Below are 19310 nucleotides of genomic sequence, written 5' to 3'. Positions count from 1 at the left end.
CACTTTAGGATTTTTTACTATCAAACTTAAATGAAGCCCTGCAGTGAAATCATTACAGAAATAAACTCTCTAAAGTGATCTTAAAAGATTTTTACTTGGGATTAATGCAATTAGCATTGCCTTTCAGCAGCTCTTTCCATAAAAAACTATACTCCCATGCCAAAACACCAGATTAAGACAGCTTTGGGAAGGAATGGGCTGAAGTTCAGTTCTACCCTTTGAAAGACTTTATTAGTCATCTGTTAAAGCCACAAATACTCTACACCACCTTCACTCACCATCAAGGCAGCAACAAGACACTGCAGCTGGAAACTGTCCAACTGCTTCACAGAAGTTGAAAGCAAGAGCATTACAGGAAGGGGCATCTGCAGAGTGGACAGGGAAATCTATGATACTCTGTACCCATTTGGGATATCCCTGTTTTAGAGACACCTCTGCCATTTCTCTGTCCATTTTCTCCCACTTTGGAGCACGTTTCGCTTGGATATGAAAGGCAGCCAGGGGTCAGTTGCTTTTCAATATGACATTACAGCAAGGGAGGGGAGTTCTGCCCTTATACTCTGAAGCAGTACCACAAGCACCTTATTTTGCAAAACAAGATATTTGCTTGAAGTTTTCAAGCAAGTTTCACACCACACAGAAACTTCTTAGTGCTGCCAAAATAAACCAAACTGTAAGGGCAACCCCCTAAGCAGACCTGAGGTAATTAAGTCTATTCTTACAGAAGGGAGCTGTATTCACTTAAAGAAGTACATACAGTAATTGAAAATGCTTTACCCCAGGAACTATTTTTCTTGAAACAAGGGTCTGCAGTACCAAACAGTAAAACGCAAGGAGCGTTTTGTGTGTGGCAGACATTTTACATAATGCAGTAGGGCTGTTGTGTACATCCCATGGGTGTGCAAACCATAGCATTGGTTCAGTATTCTGATTCAAGTATCATTTCGCATCTGACACTTATATGGAGCCAGCTGTCATTAACACAGCTGTACTCCAGTGCTTGTGCCTTTGTTTTACAGCTCCCCATCAAGGAAAGGCAGCATTTCTAGAAAAGATGTGCATTTTCCCTCTTGGAGGCAGGAAAGGAGACTTCACAGCACTTCAATAAGCCTTCACTTTATAACTAACCAACTCAGCTTTATGACAGTAATACCCATTTGTTTTCTTTAAACATCACTCAAAAATCTAGTTTTATTCCTTGTGGACATTTGAGTCGAGGCTTAATATCCATATCTATCTCAACCTCATATACAAAAATCATTTTACACAGAGCATTTTATTGAAATCCCCTCTGGGAGATATGCTAAAGTTTAGCATCATGCATTTGAAAGCTGATCATGTATCAATCTATGTTAAAAGTAGTTCTGGTTGGATTATCTACTTATATAATACTTAATTCAGAGTTGGAAAACATTTAACAATAACTCAGCTAAAGACCTAAGAACTTATGAATAATTCCTTAGAGGGCTACAGCAAGAAATACACAGGCCACATCTACTTTTAATAGAAGAAAAATCTGGTACCAGAACTTCAGGCCTTGGTAAATTAAAAAAAAGGCAAAAGTGTACACAAACTCAGTTTAAATTCTTTTTACAGATTTTCTGCAAGACCACCACCTTTAAATACAGTTTTGTTACAAATATTGAGAGCCCTGTTAATTTATAATACAAAATCATTGTTTCTAGAAGACATCTTTCTAATAGTAAAGGCAAATTTAAAATGAGACAGACTAAATCTATAGTTCATTTGAAATCATCTATACTCAGCCTTAGGCATTTGTCTTCTCCCTTCTCTAACACCTTCCCTTGAATCAAAGGCATTCAGTTCAGCAAAAGCATTCATCTAATACAGAATAAAAAAATAAAGATGACAAACAAAGGTGAAATGATAATTCAGGAAAGGGGAAGAAATCACTTCTCTGCTTTGGAGGTGTGATTCATTGTTTTAATGAGGTCATTTGACAGGCAATGAATTCAAGACTTCCTATTCAAGTCTTCCAATTAATTCTGGAGACTAATTAGACTCTTGTCTCTCCAGATTTCTCTTCCACAAACAGTACACATGTAGTAGGACTAGTTCTTAAACCAGAATTTAGGGGCTTTAGTCGTCCTGCTTCACTAGAGCATGAAATGAATCCTAAACCAGCCTTTCTCCACAGCTTTACCTCCCTGCAGCCAAGTCAAAAAAAAAAATCATCAAGATTTCCTTGACAGTTTGCCCAAGGCTATTTCCTAGAGGGACCCTGACTGGTTGGATGTAAAAAAAGTCAAGTCAGCCTGGAGAGCAATCCCCACAACTACTTGGGGAAGCAACTAAACAATAGCTCAAAAGTGACATCTGAATGAGGAGAAGAAAAAAAGATAAAAAGAAAGAAGGAACCCTACTGCCAAACACCTTCCCTTCCACACAGGCTCAAACCTGAAGCCAATTGTACAGAAAGAAGGGAACTGACGAGGCACACATGCTTTGGGAGAATGGGGCCAGAAGCTGCCTTCTACCAGCAAGAACTGGCACAGCCTCTCCAGTGAGGCCATGGCACCATCAGTGCCCAGAAGACAATACACAGCAGTTTAGCTTCTTGGTGAGGCCTGTACAAGGCATTGACTACATACCACAAAGCTTAGCTGTCATCAAGACATGCAGTTAAGTTATTCTCCAATTAGGCAGCATGTAAACAAGCACAGCTTATTCTTGTCAAATCACCATTTATCCCTCTATTCTTACAATATTGCTATAGGTACTTAAGTTGTATTCAGGAATACTTGCAGAAATGAAAACATGCAAGCTTAATTCCCCCCAACACTGAAGTACAATATAGGGCAGATCTCAGCAGGCATATAAACAGTTTTAGTTCACTGAATTCAGTGGCCAAATAGATGAACAAGAAATCATGTTTTTCTAGAAACACCTCTGTCTGCATTGCTTTAAAACATGCATGTTTCTTCACTTTTTACCCTACAAAGTGTCCTATTTGATTTCAAGTAATATGGACACATATTACAGTTAACTGTGGCTTAATATTTCACCAGCCATCAGCTGAATTGCAATAAATGTCTATGAGCTCCTAGGCTCACCCATATGTAAGGCAGTACACTGCACTGAGGCTTTAGGACACATCTTTAGTTACTATTGCTTCGAGTAGGTTTCCTGCATATGCTGCCTTGCAATTACACTAAAAAACCAAATAGTAACATTAACTTGAAATAATTCATAACATAGTAGGACCAAAAAAACATATGATCCTTCAAAAGTTTAAAGGTTCCATTTCAGAAAGGTTGAGCTTTCTATTCATGTCCACACACTGAATACATACATTATCTGAAGACATACCCAAAATAGTTTTTAGTTTTAAAAACCACAGTTCCTGGACCACTCTGAAAAGCTGCATCACAAGCCTGTCATTTGCTACAGCTACAAATTAAACTTGGGGAAACATATAGTTAAGCAAATGCATCTCTACCTTTCTCAAAAGTAAGTGTTAAAAGCTGCTGAAATAGTCCAGCCACTGAAGTAACTGAGCAGTCAGCGACTTAAATCTCTGCCCAAATTCTCCAGAGAATATGCACAACAATTTAATATAGTTTCTTTGGAAATCATATTGAAAATTGTTATTAATTAAAAATTCCCAGCAAAACAACTTTTTTATGATGCAACTTCATCTCCTTTTTCTCCCATTTTGCACTGGGTGAAGAATTATACTACCAAGATGGTCTGGGATAGATTTAATCCTGCCTAAATGGAGAGATCTCCAGTCCATTTGCCTGCAGCTTTGTATATTTCTGAGAAAAGAAAGCAGCAAAGAAACCCCAAGCCTAATTTAGCTAGTTCTCTTCAAGGATTAGTTATCTGCAGACACTGTGTAGCTCAACTGCATCTTTCAGAGTCAGTAAACATAAAAATTGCCCACTCATTGGATTTCTCTCCCATAGTAGTTTAAGAGTCTCATCATCATTTCTCCTGTCATCACTTTGGCAGTCCCACCAGTGGAAGCTCTAATTCACATCAGCCACAAATATTTCAGATTTTCTCCAAAGCCCAGTCTAAATGGGTGTTCTTGCTGCTGCCAATAGCAGAGATACAATAACACAGATTTAGCCAGCCTCATTCTAAGCATGTCTTGACAAAACCTCATTGATTTCATGCCCACAACTGTCTTCCTATTCTAAATAAGAGCATATTGTCAAGTATCAAAACCCTATCAAGATTACAGATTATATTTAAATTTCTTTGTTACATTCACTGCTAACATGAGACTCAAAATTCCCTGTGACCTACATTAAGATTCTCCATCACGGACAGAACCAAGGCAGCAACTTGACAAAGGTCTGAGTGAGATTTTCCACAGGTGACACATGGCACTGAGTGAAGCAATGGCTGCTCTGTCACATGGATGATGTAGGAGGAGGATGCTACTCCCTGCTCCTTTTCAACCACAGAAGTGCAAATCCAAGATTTGGTTATGGCACTGATTTTGCAGATAGCATACCCTTTAAGCCTGTGCAGTCCTAAAAATGAATTGCTATTCTCTCACATCAAGCCTTGTCTTATGTCAAGACTGCATGACATGTACTGCTTTTGAGCTAGGTATGATAGTACCAGAAGAGAGAAGAGGAAGCAGAGAAAGTGTAAGCTATCTGAAGAATACTTCTAGCATTGTTTAATTTTGCACGGTGGGAAGACCATCACGTCTCAAAGCACTGTCCACATTTGAGATCCCAAACTCTATGCCCTGAGTCAGGCAGCTACTCAACTTCAACACTTGCAACTTAACTACATGGAGCAAAGAGATTGTGGCTCAAGTAAAAGGATGTAAAGTATAAATATAAGTCACATATTGCAGTGATTAACACCAATAAAAACACATACTTATCAGTTTGTTAGTTACTAGATGTATCTCTTAGCCACTGTTGTTTTTTTTTTTTAACTGTCACATTTGTAGAAACAGCCAAGTTGGCAAATTGTGCCCAGAAATTATTTTTGGTTTCTGGCACATTTTACAAAACTAACTTTTAATGACTGAATGACACAGTCACACTGCATACAAATCTTGATTAGCAAATCAAGATTTTAATTTAAGAGTAATTAATGTAAACTTAAATAGCACCCAAAAATCATACTGACTGTGCACACTTTCCTCATTAACCTTTAGTTGCCCTGTTTGGGTAAACTACCTGACTCTTTACAACAAGGTTCCCACATTAAGCATATTTCCATACAAATTAAAATAACAGCTGTTAACTGCTACCTTCAAAAAGCTTTTAAAATTTTAGACCACATTCAACAGTCAAGCTATATTTCCCTCAGAAGAAAGGTTTCATAGCAGTTCCTCATAAGTTACTGTCAGCTACTATCTTCGGCCAATTTATAAAGAGGCTCAGAGTTCCTTCCACCTGTCAAGTGACCTGGATAACTCTGCTTCTTCTGATGAAAAGTCAATCCAGAATACATGCAAAAATCCCTCAGTCTTTCCTTAACCTTTAGTCTAAGTGAAAGACACTAAGCAAAACTGTCTTAAGTTTGTTTTAGGTTGGGTTTTTTTTTTTAAACAGATGGGATAAGAGCTTCAAGTTATTAAGCTTTCTGCCTGTACTATTTTTCCTTATGTTCTGAATAGTGGAGATATCATATTACATAATTTTTTCCCCAGTTAGGGATTATTGCCTTTTGCAAACTGTGTAACTCTTGATGCTAAAATTCCTAGTGCACTTGATTGACTGTATTTGATTGGTCAGGAGAAATTCTATCAGCTCACATCCATTCTCCACAAATCTTCTAGAAATCCTTTCGCAAACCAATTACCACAATAGTTTTGAATGGTCTGCAAATACAAAAGGACTGCAGATTTTCTAGATGACGTGTGGATCCTCGTATAGCAAGTTTAAGCCAACTTAAAGGCTATTCTTTGTCCACACATGGCAAGTTCAAAGTCACTATTTTTAAGTGGCCTGAGTTAACAGTCATGCAGTATTACTGGGCTTATGCTACAGATGAAGAAAAGCTGCTGTTGTGAAAACAGTCCTGGGAGATGACTCCCATTTTGGCAACCATCCTTACGGAAGAGTAGATTAAGCACTCCTTTCAACTTGGCTATCTCAAAAGATTGTCAAGGAAGACAGATATTTGCTCAGGTAAAAGAGCTGCCTCCATCCCATCAGCAGAGGGCTGAAGAGACAAGTCACAATTTCAGTATTAAAATCTCACCTTGATCCAAGTGCCTTGAGGGCAGTCAAGCACACATGTCCAGGATGTTTCCTGCAAACTGCCATGCCAACTTAATTTACTGGCACAGCACAAATATTTCCTGCAGTTCTGTGACCAAGGTTTCCAGTGGAAAACTCACTAACATCTGTCATGTACCCTTATCAGACCTCTGAAATTTGTCCTTGCATTAAGTGCCACGCCTCAGAGCTAAGAAAAATAATTCATATTACATGTTCGATGAAAGAGGAAGAAAGGTAATTATTTGATTCTCTGCTTTCCTCATCCACCTTCAGAAAACATGGAGATAAGAGGTCAGCACATGAGTGGCTGCTAAACTCTTGGTAACCTGGTCCTCCCACCCACTCATGACCCCCACTTTCTCTCACTAGCCTGTGACAAGAACCACGTCAGGCTCCACATGCCATATCAGTCTTCACACCTATCTTATGAAGAACTAAAGTTCAATGGCACTTGCTGAAAGACAGCTGGAGGAGGCTGACAGTGGTCATCTGTAGTGTATCATTACTACAGTGTGACATCTGAAGACTTGATTTTTTGGCCTGGCATCTCCATAATGGGCCATGTGTGTAATCTGCTGTGAAGAAACCAAGGTACAACACAGACCAAGCTATACAAGTGTTGTTATGAGAGTCTTTCTGGGTCAATTCCCTACACTGTCAAAAAGTTAGTACCAGCAACTGTAATAGCAATTCTGGAGAATACTCCCAATTTGCCCCAAGAATCAACAAAAATGGAAGAGCCCTGAAGAAAGTACCTGATGGACAGGGAAGTGTCTATTTAACCATACCAGTGGTTCTTCCTGACAGCCTGACTATCCTTAAGTCCCAGTAGTTGAAGTAGCTACAGCTGCAGATGTTACAGAGGAACCAAGCTACATGCAGCCTTATTTCAAAAACCAAATGCCTGGCCTCTAGTCATGCACAGCTGAAAGGTCCCTGACCAGGGGAATCCTAAAGCCACCCACTCTATTAAATACTGCTCAGCAGCCACTGGTGGGAAAGCACAGACTCCAAATTGAATGAAGAAACTGACCTACAACCAAGACTTTTTTTTTTTACAAAAAGTCCAAGTTTTTGTTACAATATTTACTCTTCCTAGTAAGCACTCATTACTATGAGAAGTAGACTATATTGGCACTAGACACATTAATGGATATTCAAGCTGAAAGTTGAGTTTAACTAAATCCTGCTAGTTCAGATTATTCCACCGTTGTATTCAAGTCCATTCACAGAAACAATCAGCTCAGCTGCATATCTACATAACAGTTCCCAGAATAAACAATTTTACTGTCAGAGATAAATGGCTTCACATTGAAGAGCACACAGTCCATCTCTCAAGTTGATATTTCATGCAAATATAGTAGGGTTTTAACCATCTGATGAGAATTGTGTTTAGTTCTCTTGCAACATGACAGCTTTAAGCATCAGTAAAGTCAATAAGGACATTACAGAGTACAATATTGATACTTCAGCTGGAATAATCAGCAGTTCCTCTACAGGGCCCAATCCTGTTCTTACTGTAGTCAAGTGACAGGCACAAAGATTCGCAGGATATAAAGCCCCAAGCCCATTCAGCTGCCCACTAATATTCCTATATTTACTTTATCATGAGTATAAACAAAAGTTACTTTAGCTTGAATATAGCTACACTTTCCACACATAAATAGTATTTAAGAAAAGTCTTTTTACCTCTGTTGGTTTGTAGCAATCTACAAGAGTTTCCTAGAAGCAAAATATGAAAGCATCAGTTCCAATACAGAATAACAGTGAACATAAACAAGTCTACAGTATGAAACCTGGCAAGAGCGGGGAAAGAAAAGAAGCAAGAACCAGGAATCACTGGACGAAGATGCTACTGAAAACCAAGCGTTATAGCAAGTCACCTTGGCTCCCTAGGTAGATCAGAGTGATTTGCAACGGGAGAAAAATGATGGCTTCTTACTCCAGGTTGGAGGTTACAAAATCCCTCTCTCCAAGAAAAACTGGGAAGGAGAAACCTAGAACATTTCTCCCAGCAACACACATGTGAAGAGTAGCTTTCTGTGAGGGCACACAGTCTTTGTAATGCAGAAATACAGATGTTAACTGGGTCAGGCATTCCTAGCAGGGCAGCTGCAGCAGCTAGGTTAGGCAGAAGCAGCAAAGCTATTTATGAATGCTGAGTAAACAGCCTGGGGCTATGCCCCATATCTCCGTGGCTGGACAGTGGGCACTGAGAAAAGGGTGCCAAAAGGCACTGCAAATCAGATGTGGTGCATTTAACCACCACATTAGTCACCCCCCAGAAGTGAGCTGAGGGCAAACCACTGCTCTGGGACAGTTTTCCTTCCTTTAGTGCATCTGAAAAGATTATAAACAGGGACCCTCATATTGGTTCTATATCTTGATTTAGATATATGGATCTCTATGAAGAAAATAATGTTTCTTTTCTTCTACCCCTCATTCTTCCATTCATTAACTTCTACCTCAAGCAGGATTCAGAGAATTAGAGAGCTGGTTTGAATTGTATGATTTCAGCAGACAGCTTCTGAATTTCCCTACTAATTTCTGTTGCTGATCATATTATCCTTTCCTGAAGCTTTTGGACAAGTTATTCCAAGATAACTCAGTGGGTTCCAGTTTCTAGCTAGTATAGACAGAGAAACAATTTCCAGTATCCTAAGGACAAGGGAGGATTTCTGGTCTGTATGTGCACACATGTATATTTCTGCTGCTGCAGTGAATCACAAACTATCTGGTCATCATTAACTGACTCTCAGCTACATAGTTTTCCTATGTGACTGCATATCTCCCTATATTACTGGATTCTTTGAACTTTTATTTACTCCTGTTATCACCTACCTTCCATTAATTTTTTATCCTAAAGGATTTTGATTACCTTTGTACAGTCCAGTAGATTATGCTAAACCTGGACCTAGGAACCTCTCAGTTCTAATTCTATGCTTACAGTGGTTTCAGTCAAACACAAGATATGGACCCAGATGCATTAATTCAGCCACATTCTGATTTAAAATTAGAAAATAGTATTACCTGTAATTTGAGAGCTCTCTCCTCTTCATTAGCTGCATCAAGAAGGTCATCAATGTCAATTTCTACATCTGGCATCTCTTCCTCCTGAAAAGCAAGAATTCCCACTTACTCTATAGAGATATCCTTTAAGCTAGCTCAAAAGCAGCCTAGTGATAGTACACAACCCCATCCACCTGAGGCCAGACAAGGAGGAAATCAGTAAAGGACTGTGGCCTGATTCCTTGCTCCCAGGCCAGCAGAAGGCCAAGCCCCAGCCACACAGGAGGTGACAGCCCTTAAGCAACCCCTTCCTCACAGCTGGGAGTCATGTTACTAACCCACACCCAGCAGCATAAGTCACACTGTTCTCACAGTACTGAGCAAGAGGATGAAGAAGAGGTCAGGGATGAAGCAGCAGATAAAAGCTGCAGCAAGACACAAAATTGCTTTGAAAACATTCTCGATTGGACTGCTTATTTTGTTACACTATGGAAGATCTCCCTCACTTAAAGTTGTCTTACAAGGATGACATACACACCCCATCAGAAGAGCTCAGATTTCCAATGCCTGCAGTGAAGCATTAAGTCTAAGGCATGCAGTATTTTAGAGAATTTTTTTTAAACCTCCTCCACTCATACACGTCTGCTTTTGCATCACCAGCACATCAGACATGCTGTTCCCTGAGTCAGAGCAGCAGTCCACACATTTTGAAGAACCCCTGAGCTCTAGAATCCTAATGAGAATTTGTCATCCAGTTACCACCATTTATTGCATTTACAATTAAGCAAAAAAATATTCTGCTGGCCATTTTTTGCATTTTCTCATCATAAAAGGCACTTAAAAATGGTAAAGCAGCTCCTCACTGCACATACAGCAAACACTGGTCTCAGCCTCTCCCCCACACCAAGTCCCACCCTCACAATGGCCTCAGTGCCACAGACACACAGCTCCTCCGTTGCCCCTGCTCCATCCGAGCCATGCACAGGCACTGCGAGTCTGTCCTCTCCCACAAGTACACTGCCATCAATCGGGTCACTGGTGCCGCATCACCTTGGCACCTCCTGAGCTAAAGCAAGGACCTGAAAGTGTCCAAAGGGGAGGGTGGATTTGAAAGTCAGGATGAAGCAACAAGACCACTATATCCAGCAGCAGCTGTCTTGTACCCCACCAACACTCTTCAAGATCCTTTAAAGAAGCATTTTGACAAAAATGCAGTGGTTCCAGAGATTTGCAAAAGTTTCAACAATTGTGAAATAATTTAACGGCTCCAACAGCAACTGCCACAGGTAACACCAAAATTACTCTTCTATTGGATAAATGAAGAGTCCAAACATTAGCAAGGAAGATAAATTAGCTTGAGTTAATCTACCAAAAGTTAAGTACCAAAGTGCCAAACAACTACCTATATCAGAAGCTCCACCTAAAATGCTAACTGTTCAACGTTTATTTGGGTGTGAGGAAGAAGGACACAAGTACCTCATTCCCCACCTTTGAAGGAAAATGTGCAGGAACACGATAGCGTAGCCGTGCAGGCTGTTAGAAAGCACATCCTTTGCCCAGTTAGCAGGTTCGCTCTTTCAGCACATATTTTAGTCAGAAAGGAAATGCAGGCATTTGCTGAGATTAATCATAGAAATACTAGTTACTGTAACACAATCTGGCAATAAGGGAGTTTCTAACCCAATGCTATAGACTCATTAGCAATTTAAACAAGGGGAAGAGGAGAGAAGTCTTCCACAGACTACAAAGATATTCAGTAAAAGCCATCAACATTGGAAAAAATAAGGATTAATCCATAATAGTGGTACACTTACTTAGTAGCTTACTAACCCAACTCTACACTAATTCGCATATCACACTAAGAACCAGAAATTCCCTAAATGCAGTAAACCTCCTGAACATTTTATCTAAGCAGCTCATTATAAATACTATTAAGATAGGGAGCCTGGAGTTACTGTTGATACTGTAAACTTAACAAAATATGCATCCATGGACCTGCATAAATGCCGATTATGCATCTGTCTGCGCTCAGAAGTGCTGTTCAGCACACTGAGTATTTTTTCAAATACACATTTTGAACTCTTGCCTGTCAGTGTGGCATTCTGGCAAACTGAAATGATGTTGAAAGGCAGCAGTGAGGGGGAATTCCCTAGAAGGTATATAATGCTTTTTTGTGATGACACTTCATTGAAGCCAAGCATTCCTGAAAGGTTAGTTTTACTCCGATTGGTACCAGTCATGTGGGAGAAATCCTCGCTTCTATCCCTCTTCACTCTTATCTTCTTCAAATCAACTTTGTCCTACATCTTCAAGGTTCACACTGCCATCAGTCAAGAGGGCAACTGTACCAGTAATCACTGAAGCTTTGGTTTAAGTGGTAACATAGCTCCTCCACATGAAGGAAAGCCATAACAAAAAATAAATTAGGAATACTTCAGAAACCTTGTGTCTGACATACTGGCATTCAATTAAGTTACATTTTCTGTAAAAGATCATGTGTATCTTCTCCGTTCACAGCAGATTTGAACTCTGATACACAACACAAATGGAGGGGGAAGCCCCAAAAGGTAACTCTTGCTCTTATTTTTGGCTGAATGAACAAGCATAATCAAAGCATTTTTTTCCCCATCTGAACTACTGTGCCTGCATGATCTCAAGAGTTTTATGTTAGGAATGGAAAACATGCACTTAGGTCAGGAGCCTGACCACTCCACAACAGCTGTAATGACAGAGGGAAGGAAGGAACAGTCATGTATTCTGTTTGCCTGATTTTATTGGTCAGTTAAGTGTCATTGATCCTACTACAATTAGGTAGCTAGATCCAGATTAGGCTGGGGCAAGCCTGAAAGGGGCTGTGCATAGCCAAAGGATGGTATTTCAAGGGTCTTGTTAGTGCCATGAAGCTGTGCAAGAAAACCAAAGCACTGCCATGTTTTGCTCCAGTGAGAGGGAGACAAGGTGTTGCAAATAGCAGATGATGGGAGGGGGACGGGGGGGTAAGAAACCACAAGAAGCAGGCTGACAGGGAGCAGCCCCCAGAAAAGCTAAAATAAAAGGTGTGGGGGTTGCAGGTGCAGACATCCATCAACTGAAACAGTTGGGGGAAGGGAGGATGGACACTCTCCTTTTAAGCACCCTCTCCAGTTTGCATTAACGACGTAGGCAGGACATGAGCCAATTTCTGCTTGAGTATTCAAAAGTCAAAAAATATCACCAAAGTTAGCTTCCATACTATTTAATGCAACTTAAATTCAACCTTGCATTGGAAGACAGCCCTGTGGTTATTTTAGGTTGCATGAATTCTTTGCAGGCTACTGGCAAAAGACCTTGGGGGACAGACATGCATTAAGTAGTAAATAGCGGTAACAGCTCAAGACATTACAACCTCTCCAACTGTTTGCTATTTAGCCTCTGGCAGAGATGATCACAGCCCCAACAGTGAATGGAACAGAAACAGGTGAGCATCCCTTAGTGAGACCAGGGAAAAGGTCTGACAGCCTCTGAAACCAGCTCCCACAGCAGCTTAAGCCAAAGGGCTGGATTTTGCAGGGCCAGCTGAACAACACTTGCACACTCTAGTCTACTCACCCTGAGGACAGCACCTCCAGCACAGCAAGAGCAGGTCTGACATTACAAGTATTTACTAATTAAACATTTATCTGAGGGTTTACAATTTAAAAGGCAATAGTTGCCCTGTGACTAACTTCACGGTATAAACCCAACCCTAAAATTAGCCTGCTATCCCTCATCCTCACTGCCCATTCACTGTGCATCATCTCATTCACAGTGCTGGGAAATAATGAAACAGGTTGGTTTGGTTTTTACTTTAGATTCTAAGTTTTGGAGAGAAAGAAGTAGTTAAGTGCAGCAAGAAAAGTTAAAGCCATCATTTGTATAGTGAGTTTGGAAGCAACCTGAAAGGACAAGAGAAAGATGAAGGAAAAGGAGGGAAAAAAGACCATACAATTCAGATGTATGAAAGTTTCAGACTGTATGAATCAGGGATTTCTCTCAAAGTCCTGGAAGATGACCAGCATAAGTGATAAAAGCCAAACTAGAAAATAGGACCAGTTCTTTCAGAAGTATCCATTTAATATATAAAAAGATTTATTTATTTATTTTTAAATAGAGGCATCTGCTGGACATCTAATACAGCTAGCTCTAAACAAGTTCATCTGCAGATACGGATGGCACTGCTCTAAAAAAATCCCAAGTGTTCCTCATTGCAAAGCATTCAGTTGTTTGGGGGGACTTATGGGTCAGGGCAAAAGTAGATAAAAGTGAGAATAAAAAGAATAGTTTAAGTAATCAAAAATTATGAAACCAGAATCAAAGAAAGTTCTTTTTGACTGAAAGCTAATCCTAGTTAAGTGAAGAGTCAAAATAAACAACTAAAATAAAGCTGTTTGCAACACAAAAAAGCTGCTAGTATCTATTGATTGGTATGAGGAACAGAATATTAGGAAATGACATTAACGACAGCAAAAGACTCAGAAGTGCCAGGGTTGGGGACACTTGCAGTAGGAACAAGAATCCTCAGTAGTACAACCCAATTACTAAGTGACCATATGTTTTCTCCAATCCTAAAAAAACTAACAGCAGTAATGCCATAGCAGCCATGATTATCTAATGTTAGACATGTAAAAAAAATTATCTCCCATTTCTGTTGGTCAGTGTGAAGTGGCTCATCCAACAGTGAATATTAGTTTGCACAGCTGATTATCAGTGAACACATTTAGGATCCTGCTCCCAGTATGATACAATCCTTATGCAGTTACATCCTATTTTCTCCCCTTTCAGACACCTATCTCATTAGCAACCAGTCAGTTGAACGTGAAATTTCAAAGGCAACACAGAGTGCAAGGCTCCACACCCCTAAGCACATGCCATCCAGTCTCCGTTTCAACTAGGAGAAAGGCCTGGGTCACACCCAGGCTGTTCTAACCAGAGCAGCAGCCTCTTCCACCAACACCAAGTCTACCTTTCTTCATCACTCTTGTTCATTAAGTAAAAGTGCAGAGACAATAAAGGCAAAGTTACCAGATTTGTCCACTCATTTTCAGTCAATGATCCTACTGTTTCTGAATAATCATAATTTATCTGCAGCACTGTGGCTATTTACAGAAACCTTCTCCTGTGCTGTGTGTGTCAAAGCCTTGACCTCATGTGGATCCAGTTAAATACCTAGAAAGGAGGGACACTAAGTGTCCGCTTCTCAATAGAATGGCTTACACAAATTGCCCAGTATCGCACAGGACACCAGCTGCATCTACAGCATGGTATGAGTGGCTGGATAAAAGTCAAGGACACAGCGTTTTATCTATATGGTCTAAATCTGATCTACCCTCACCACTGGAGCTAGAAGGGGACTGTGCCCATAGCCTTGCACACACACCACTAGAGGGTGGTAACACTTTACAAACACAGCAAGGGCCCCTGAAGTTGCTGGTAGAGCATGGAAGAGTCTTCTGAGACCTAGATTCAGTTCTCAGGTCTGCAGAACAGCGGTCTAACTTCTGCCCTCAAGTACCCACTTCCCTCTGGCTCCTGTTCTTAAAAATTTAGTCCTCAGCTTCTACTCACAGCTTGGTTGCTGCAAAACCCTACCTCCTCTGCTCCTACCTCTTTCCTACGTGTCCTTTCTCCTCAGCTGAGGGCCAGAGGAAGGACCACTGCAAGCAGAGAAAGCAGCGACTCTCAGCTCCTGAGGACTGTGACCAGGGCTCCCTGCCAAGAAGAACAAGAGCCCAGCCACTCCTAGTTCCCTATAGAGGAAGATTGTTCACAAAAGACAATCTTTGAGCTTATTGCCAAACTTTAACAAGTTTGGGCATATGACAAGCACAAGTGAAAGAGGAGGGAAGATGCTTGATTAAATTGAGAACACTTTCATAAACTGGCCACAGGCATCTCTGACACAAAGCAAGTCTGCTCCCTCCTAAATTCCCAAGATCAGACATACTAGTGTTTCAACTAAGATGTTGAAAGTCCTCACACAATGCAGAAAAAACACTTTTTTCCTCCTGATTTTAGTCTCAACATCAGAAATAACTAACTCTTACCTAAAAGCCTTTCCAAGATACTCCAGCTAAGGCAGGCACCTACTGCGAATCTCTTCGGCTCAGATAATTTCAATTTGGACAAGTTTAACATTTTTAAAGTGTCTTTTCCAGTTGTTAAATCAAGGGTAATGCTAAGAAGAATGCTTATGGGGCTCTGCATGGAAGAATACACACCTTGCTGTGAAGCAGAGGAGGAGCTTCCCTAGGAATCATCAGTGCCTGGCAATAAAGAGGATGTAACAAAGCTGCGGGGAAAGGTTATTAAGCTAGATGAGAAAGATGGATAGACACACACACAATGATAGTGTCTACACAGGCAGGTACAGCTGGACCTTAGCTTACTCAGCCAGTGTGCACAAGCTGCATGGTCAAGAAACTACAGCTACATTAGTGCAGCTTTCAGACCAAGAGAATAAACACTGTTGGCAGAACATTTACATTCAGGTGCCATAGTTTATTAACACAGCAATCAGATTTCCAGACCAAAGCTTACCCACATCCACCTGGCTCAGAGAAGAAAGAGCTAGCTAAAGCCTGTCCGCACCTACCAATTCACCCTATGTTGATTAGAAGGTAAGTGGGCAAATAGCCTGAAGCTTGCATTAGGAAGAACACATCTTACTCCAAGGAAATCCCAAAGAGGAGACCTGTTGGAGATTCATGTCTGAACCCAGGGAACAGGGAACACTCCCAAGCTCCCAGGTCTAAAGCGTAACTTCACAGCATCCCAGGTCCACATCAGTATGCAACTTAGGTGTGTGCTGCCCCCAACTAGAGACACACTATGAGAAAAAGCACAGGATTACACGTTAAAAAAGGATACCACCAGGCTCCTTGGACAATTGGAAGAGCATGCCCATCCCACCACCTAGCCAGCCTTCACTGAAACAATCTGGTTAGGAATTCTTCCTTCTCCTTCCTCCCCTTATCCCAGCATAAGCAAACACACTCTAACACATCCACTTTGAAATAAAGAGACAGATTAGCAGAAATAACCTTATTTAAATTAAGTCAGTAAAGGCTGCAAGGACAATACTGACTAGGTGGAGGATATGACAGTGACTAGATAGATCCCTTTGGATTTTCCAGGCTAGTACTTTCTGTATAAGACATACCTTTAATATATCAGGGTGTCCATACACATCACTTTAAACAGCTGATCAACAAGTCACTCGTGAAAACATGAGTCCTGTAAGCTGAGGCTTCAAAGAGCGGGGAGCTCACTCCTGACCACCAATGAGCAAGGAAAAAGAGAGGAGACTGAAACTCCTTCTTTAGCTTTAGATCAACAGCTCATTCACTATTTCTGGTGAAGAACTACATAGCTTTCATAGTATTGTCAACTGCAAATATTTGGAAAAAAGCACATAGGGCTGCAAAACCATACTGTCACAAGGTGACAATAACCTGTTGATCTAACACACTCGTCTACATGAACAAACTAGGGTATGCTCTCCAATAGACAGCAATAGGGAGTCAAAGGGAAAATGAGACTAGGGGTCTGAAGGGCTTTTACTCACATTTCATATAAGCCATTTGCAAGAATTCTGGTGAAAAACACAGTTCCTTTTTATAGGCTTGGTAAGATGTCCTAAAGTTAGCCCTAGTTAAAAAAAAACACTAGCCCATGGTGCATCTGAAGCAAATGGTTTCCTTGGCCAAAATGCAAAAACCAGACAGAGGAGAGGGATCCTGGGAAAATGTCTCCTTAATGGCTGGTTGTAAATATTCAGACTCACTTACTCCTTTCTGAATGCTATGAAAGGGGGTAAAGTTAGCCAAAAGACTCACAGAGTAAGAGGCACACAGCTGAAGTATAAGGGCAGCCTCTGAGTAGCTTGGCCTCCTCCATACCCACCACCATCTCCATTATCATTTCCTGTTACACAAGTAACAGACCAGTTTGAGCAATATATCCCTTACAGGCCAGGGAGGGACCCAAAGTTTGGATTTAACCAGCCTCCACAATGACAACTTTAAGGATTTTTAAATTTTAAAGGGATGCAGTCAAACAACAGGGACATGCTTCCTCTGTGAGTTATATTATCTGACAACATAACTTGTCATCTGGTACTCTTACAAGCTGCCTGGAAAACATATAATCACAAAGGTCACATGTTTGGGGGTTTGGTTTTGGGTGGTGGGAGGGAGGAAGGAATTCAGGACAGAATGGTGTCAAGCAGGACAATCCCTGTATAAGGATATTACCCTAGGCAAACTGGGACAGTAACCCTGTATGTTAGTGTAACTTATCAATACCAAGAACAGCTCAAACTTCCTTATTTAGAAACAATTATAAAGAAAAAACATAGTGCAAAACATATTTAAAACAACTTCTGGGAATCACTTAAGTATATGGGCATCTTAATGTCCATGTATGTGCCAGGAGTTAGGCACAGCTGTAGCTTCAGAATTCAAATAGAAATGAAAAATACACTAATAGGGCAATAACTATACGGGACAAAACACTTAAAATTCTAGTTATGAACCTCATTAAAGAAATTAACAACAACTGATACTTTCAATAAGCAGGGGAGGAGCACCCACTCAAGCCAAGTTCTTCCATCTCATTACCCAAGCTGGCTCTTTCTCTTCCCTCAGTCACTGTAAACCATTCTTGTTTGTTTCAAGCTGGCACTGCCACAGATCGGCCTCTTCTCTTGGCTCTCAAGTGACTGTAGAGCAGATGAAGTGGACAGATGCTATTCCAATTACAAGTTCCATTCAAAGAGTCAGCCCCTCTAAAGAAGTATACGCAGCCTGAATTTTTATTATAAAATAGCACACAAGTCCACCAAAATAGCAACAGCACAATCCCAGCACTTTGGTGATACAGAAAGAAGCAACTCTGTTGTGCCCTTACCTCAGTTGGGGTACCTCTGTCAGCATGGAGGGATCAGGGTTACGGGCAGAGATAATAACATCATCCTTCAATGCAATTCCTGTGAAAGCTCCGTTTATGGGCAAGCCTTTGTGAAAGAGGATAGGGAAAGGACCTCCACATCCAGAGCACTGGTCTCCACCCAGCTTCCCTGAATATCTTCAGCCCCCACCCCCAGAACACAAGCCTGCCTGCATTGACACTCAACACAGAGGCAGCTGCTGTCTTTGCAGATGCCACTGCAGTTTTGCCTTTCCTTCAATTAGAAGGCTAGAGGGCAGAAAGACAATGGCAACACACCATGATTTCCTCTGGACAAACTCCTTACAGCTACAGGCTGCCCAAACGCTGAATTTAAGTCAGTTGCTTAGGTCCTAGATCAGAACATGGTTAGCACATATGACATACTACCCGATTTAAGGGGTGGGGGAAAAGTAAGACAGCCAACTGTGTCAAAAGTCAGCTGAAAGAAGGGAAAGGGAAGCTTAAAGCACAGTAAGATAGGTACAAGTACTGCCAAACCATTCACTTAAGTGAAGTTACTCAGGGAAAGGGAGGCAGGGCCAATTTCAGAGGACAACTCAATATATAGAGGCAATGCAACTAAAGGTTTTTGGAATTGGAGCAATAGAAAATCTGGACCACTCCCCTGCTACTGTCTTCTGCTGCACCACAGACAGATACCGCACATCGTATCTAACCTGCCTTAGTGCCACATGGTTATGCCAACACAAGGCTTGGAATAAAACATGGTACCACTTCGCATCCAACAAAAGACCAAGTAGTTGAAGAACCGTTGACATATTTACTTGAAGCTAGCACTTTATAACACTAGTAGCTTGTAACAGACAAAGCATCAAAACTTCCATGAGCTGTTTCAATGTAGATTCTGGCCTACCTACACCCAAGAGTGATGGCAACAGGATATTTAAATGGAGGTCAGGGGCTCTCTTTAATCAGTAAAGGCTAAACAGCCATTAAAATTCACTGTATACTTCTGCATTAATGTAACAATGACTGTCAGACACCTTTGTTTTTATATAGACCATGTGAGAATGCCACGGTGACCTCAGTCAAATGCTCTAAAACCATCTCTGCAGAAGACGAAACCTTGGTCCTCTCTTTCCACAGTTCCCT

The 19310-nt window shown here is 40.9% G+C and overlaps 1 protein-coding gene across 2 annotated transcripts in view; it reads right to left on the bottom strand.

Moving 5' to 3' along the window:
- PPP1R14C (protein phosphatase 1 regulatory inhibitor subunit 14C) overlaps positions 1–19310 on the bottom strand; it is a 53357-nt gene that overhangs the window by 3183 nt on the left and 30864 nt on the right. Inside the window, exons 2-3 of one of the 2 annotated variants that reach the window (XM_069787002.1) lie at positions 9252–9335; positions 7911–7943 (exon numbers count right to left, since the gene is read on the bottom strand). In XM_069787002.1, coding sequence (XP_069643103.1) covers positions 7911–7943; positions 9252–9335 — 117 coding nt within the window. The remainder of the gene's footprint in view (positions 1–7910; positions 7944–9251; positions 9336–19310) is intronic. The other variant, XM_069787003.1, reaches the window with a different exon arrangement.

Source organism: Haliaeetus albicilla, chromosome 7 (genome assembly GCF_947461875.1).
Source record: "Haliaeetus albicilla chromosome 7, bHalAlb1.1, whole genome shotgun sequence".
In the NCBI taxonomy this organism is placed as follows: domain Eukaryota; kingdom Metazoa; phylum Chordata; class Aves; order Accipitriformes; family Accipitridae; genus Haliaeetus; species Haliaeetus albicilla.
Note: the sequence above shows the minus strand (reverse complement) of the source record. Positions and strands in the feature narration are given on the sequence as shown.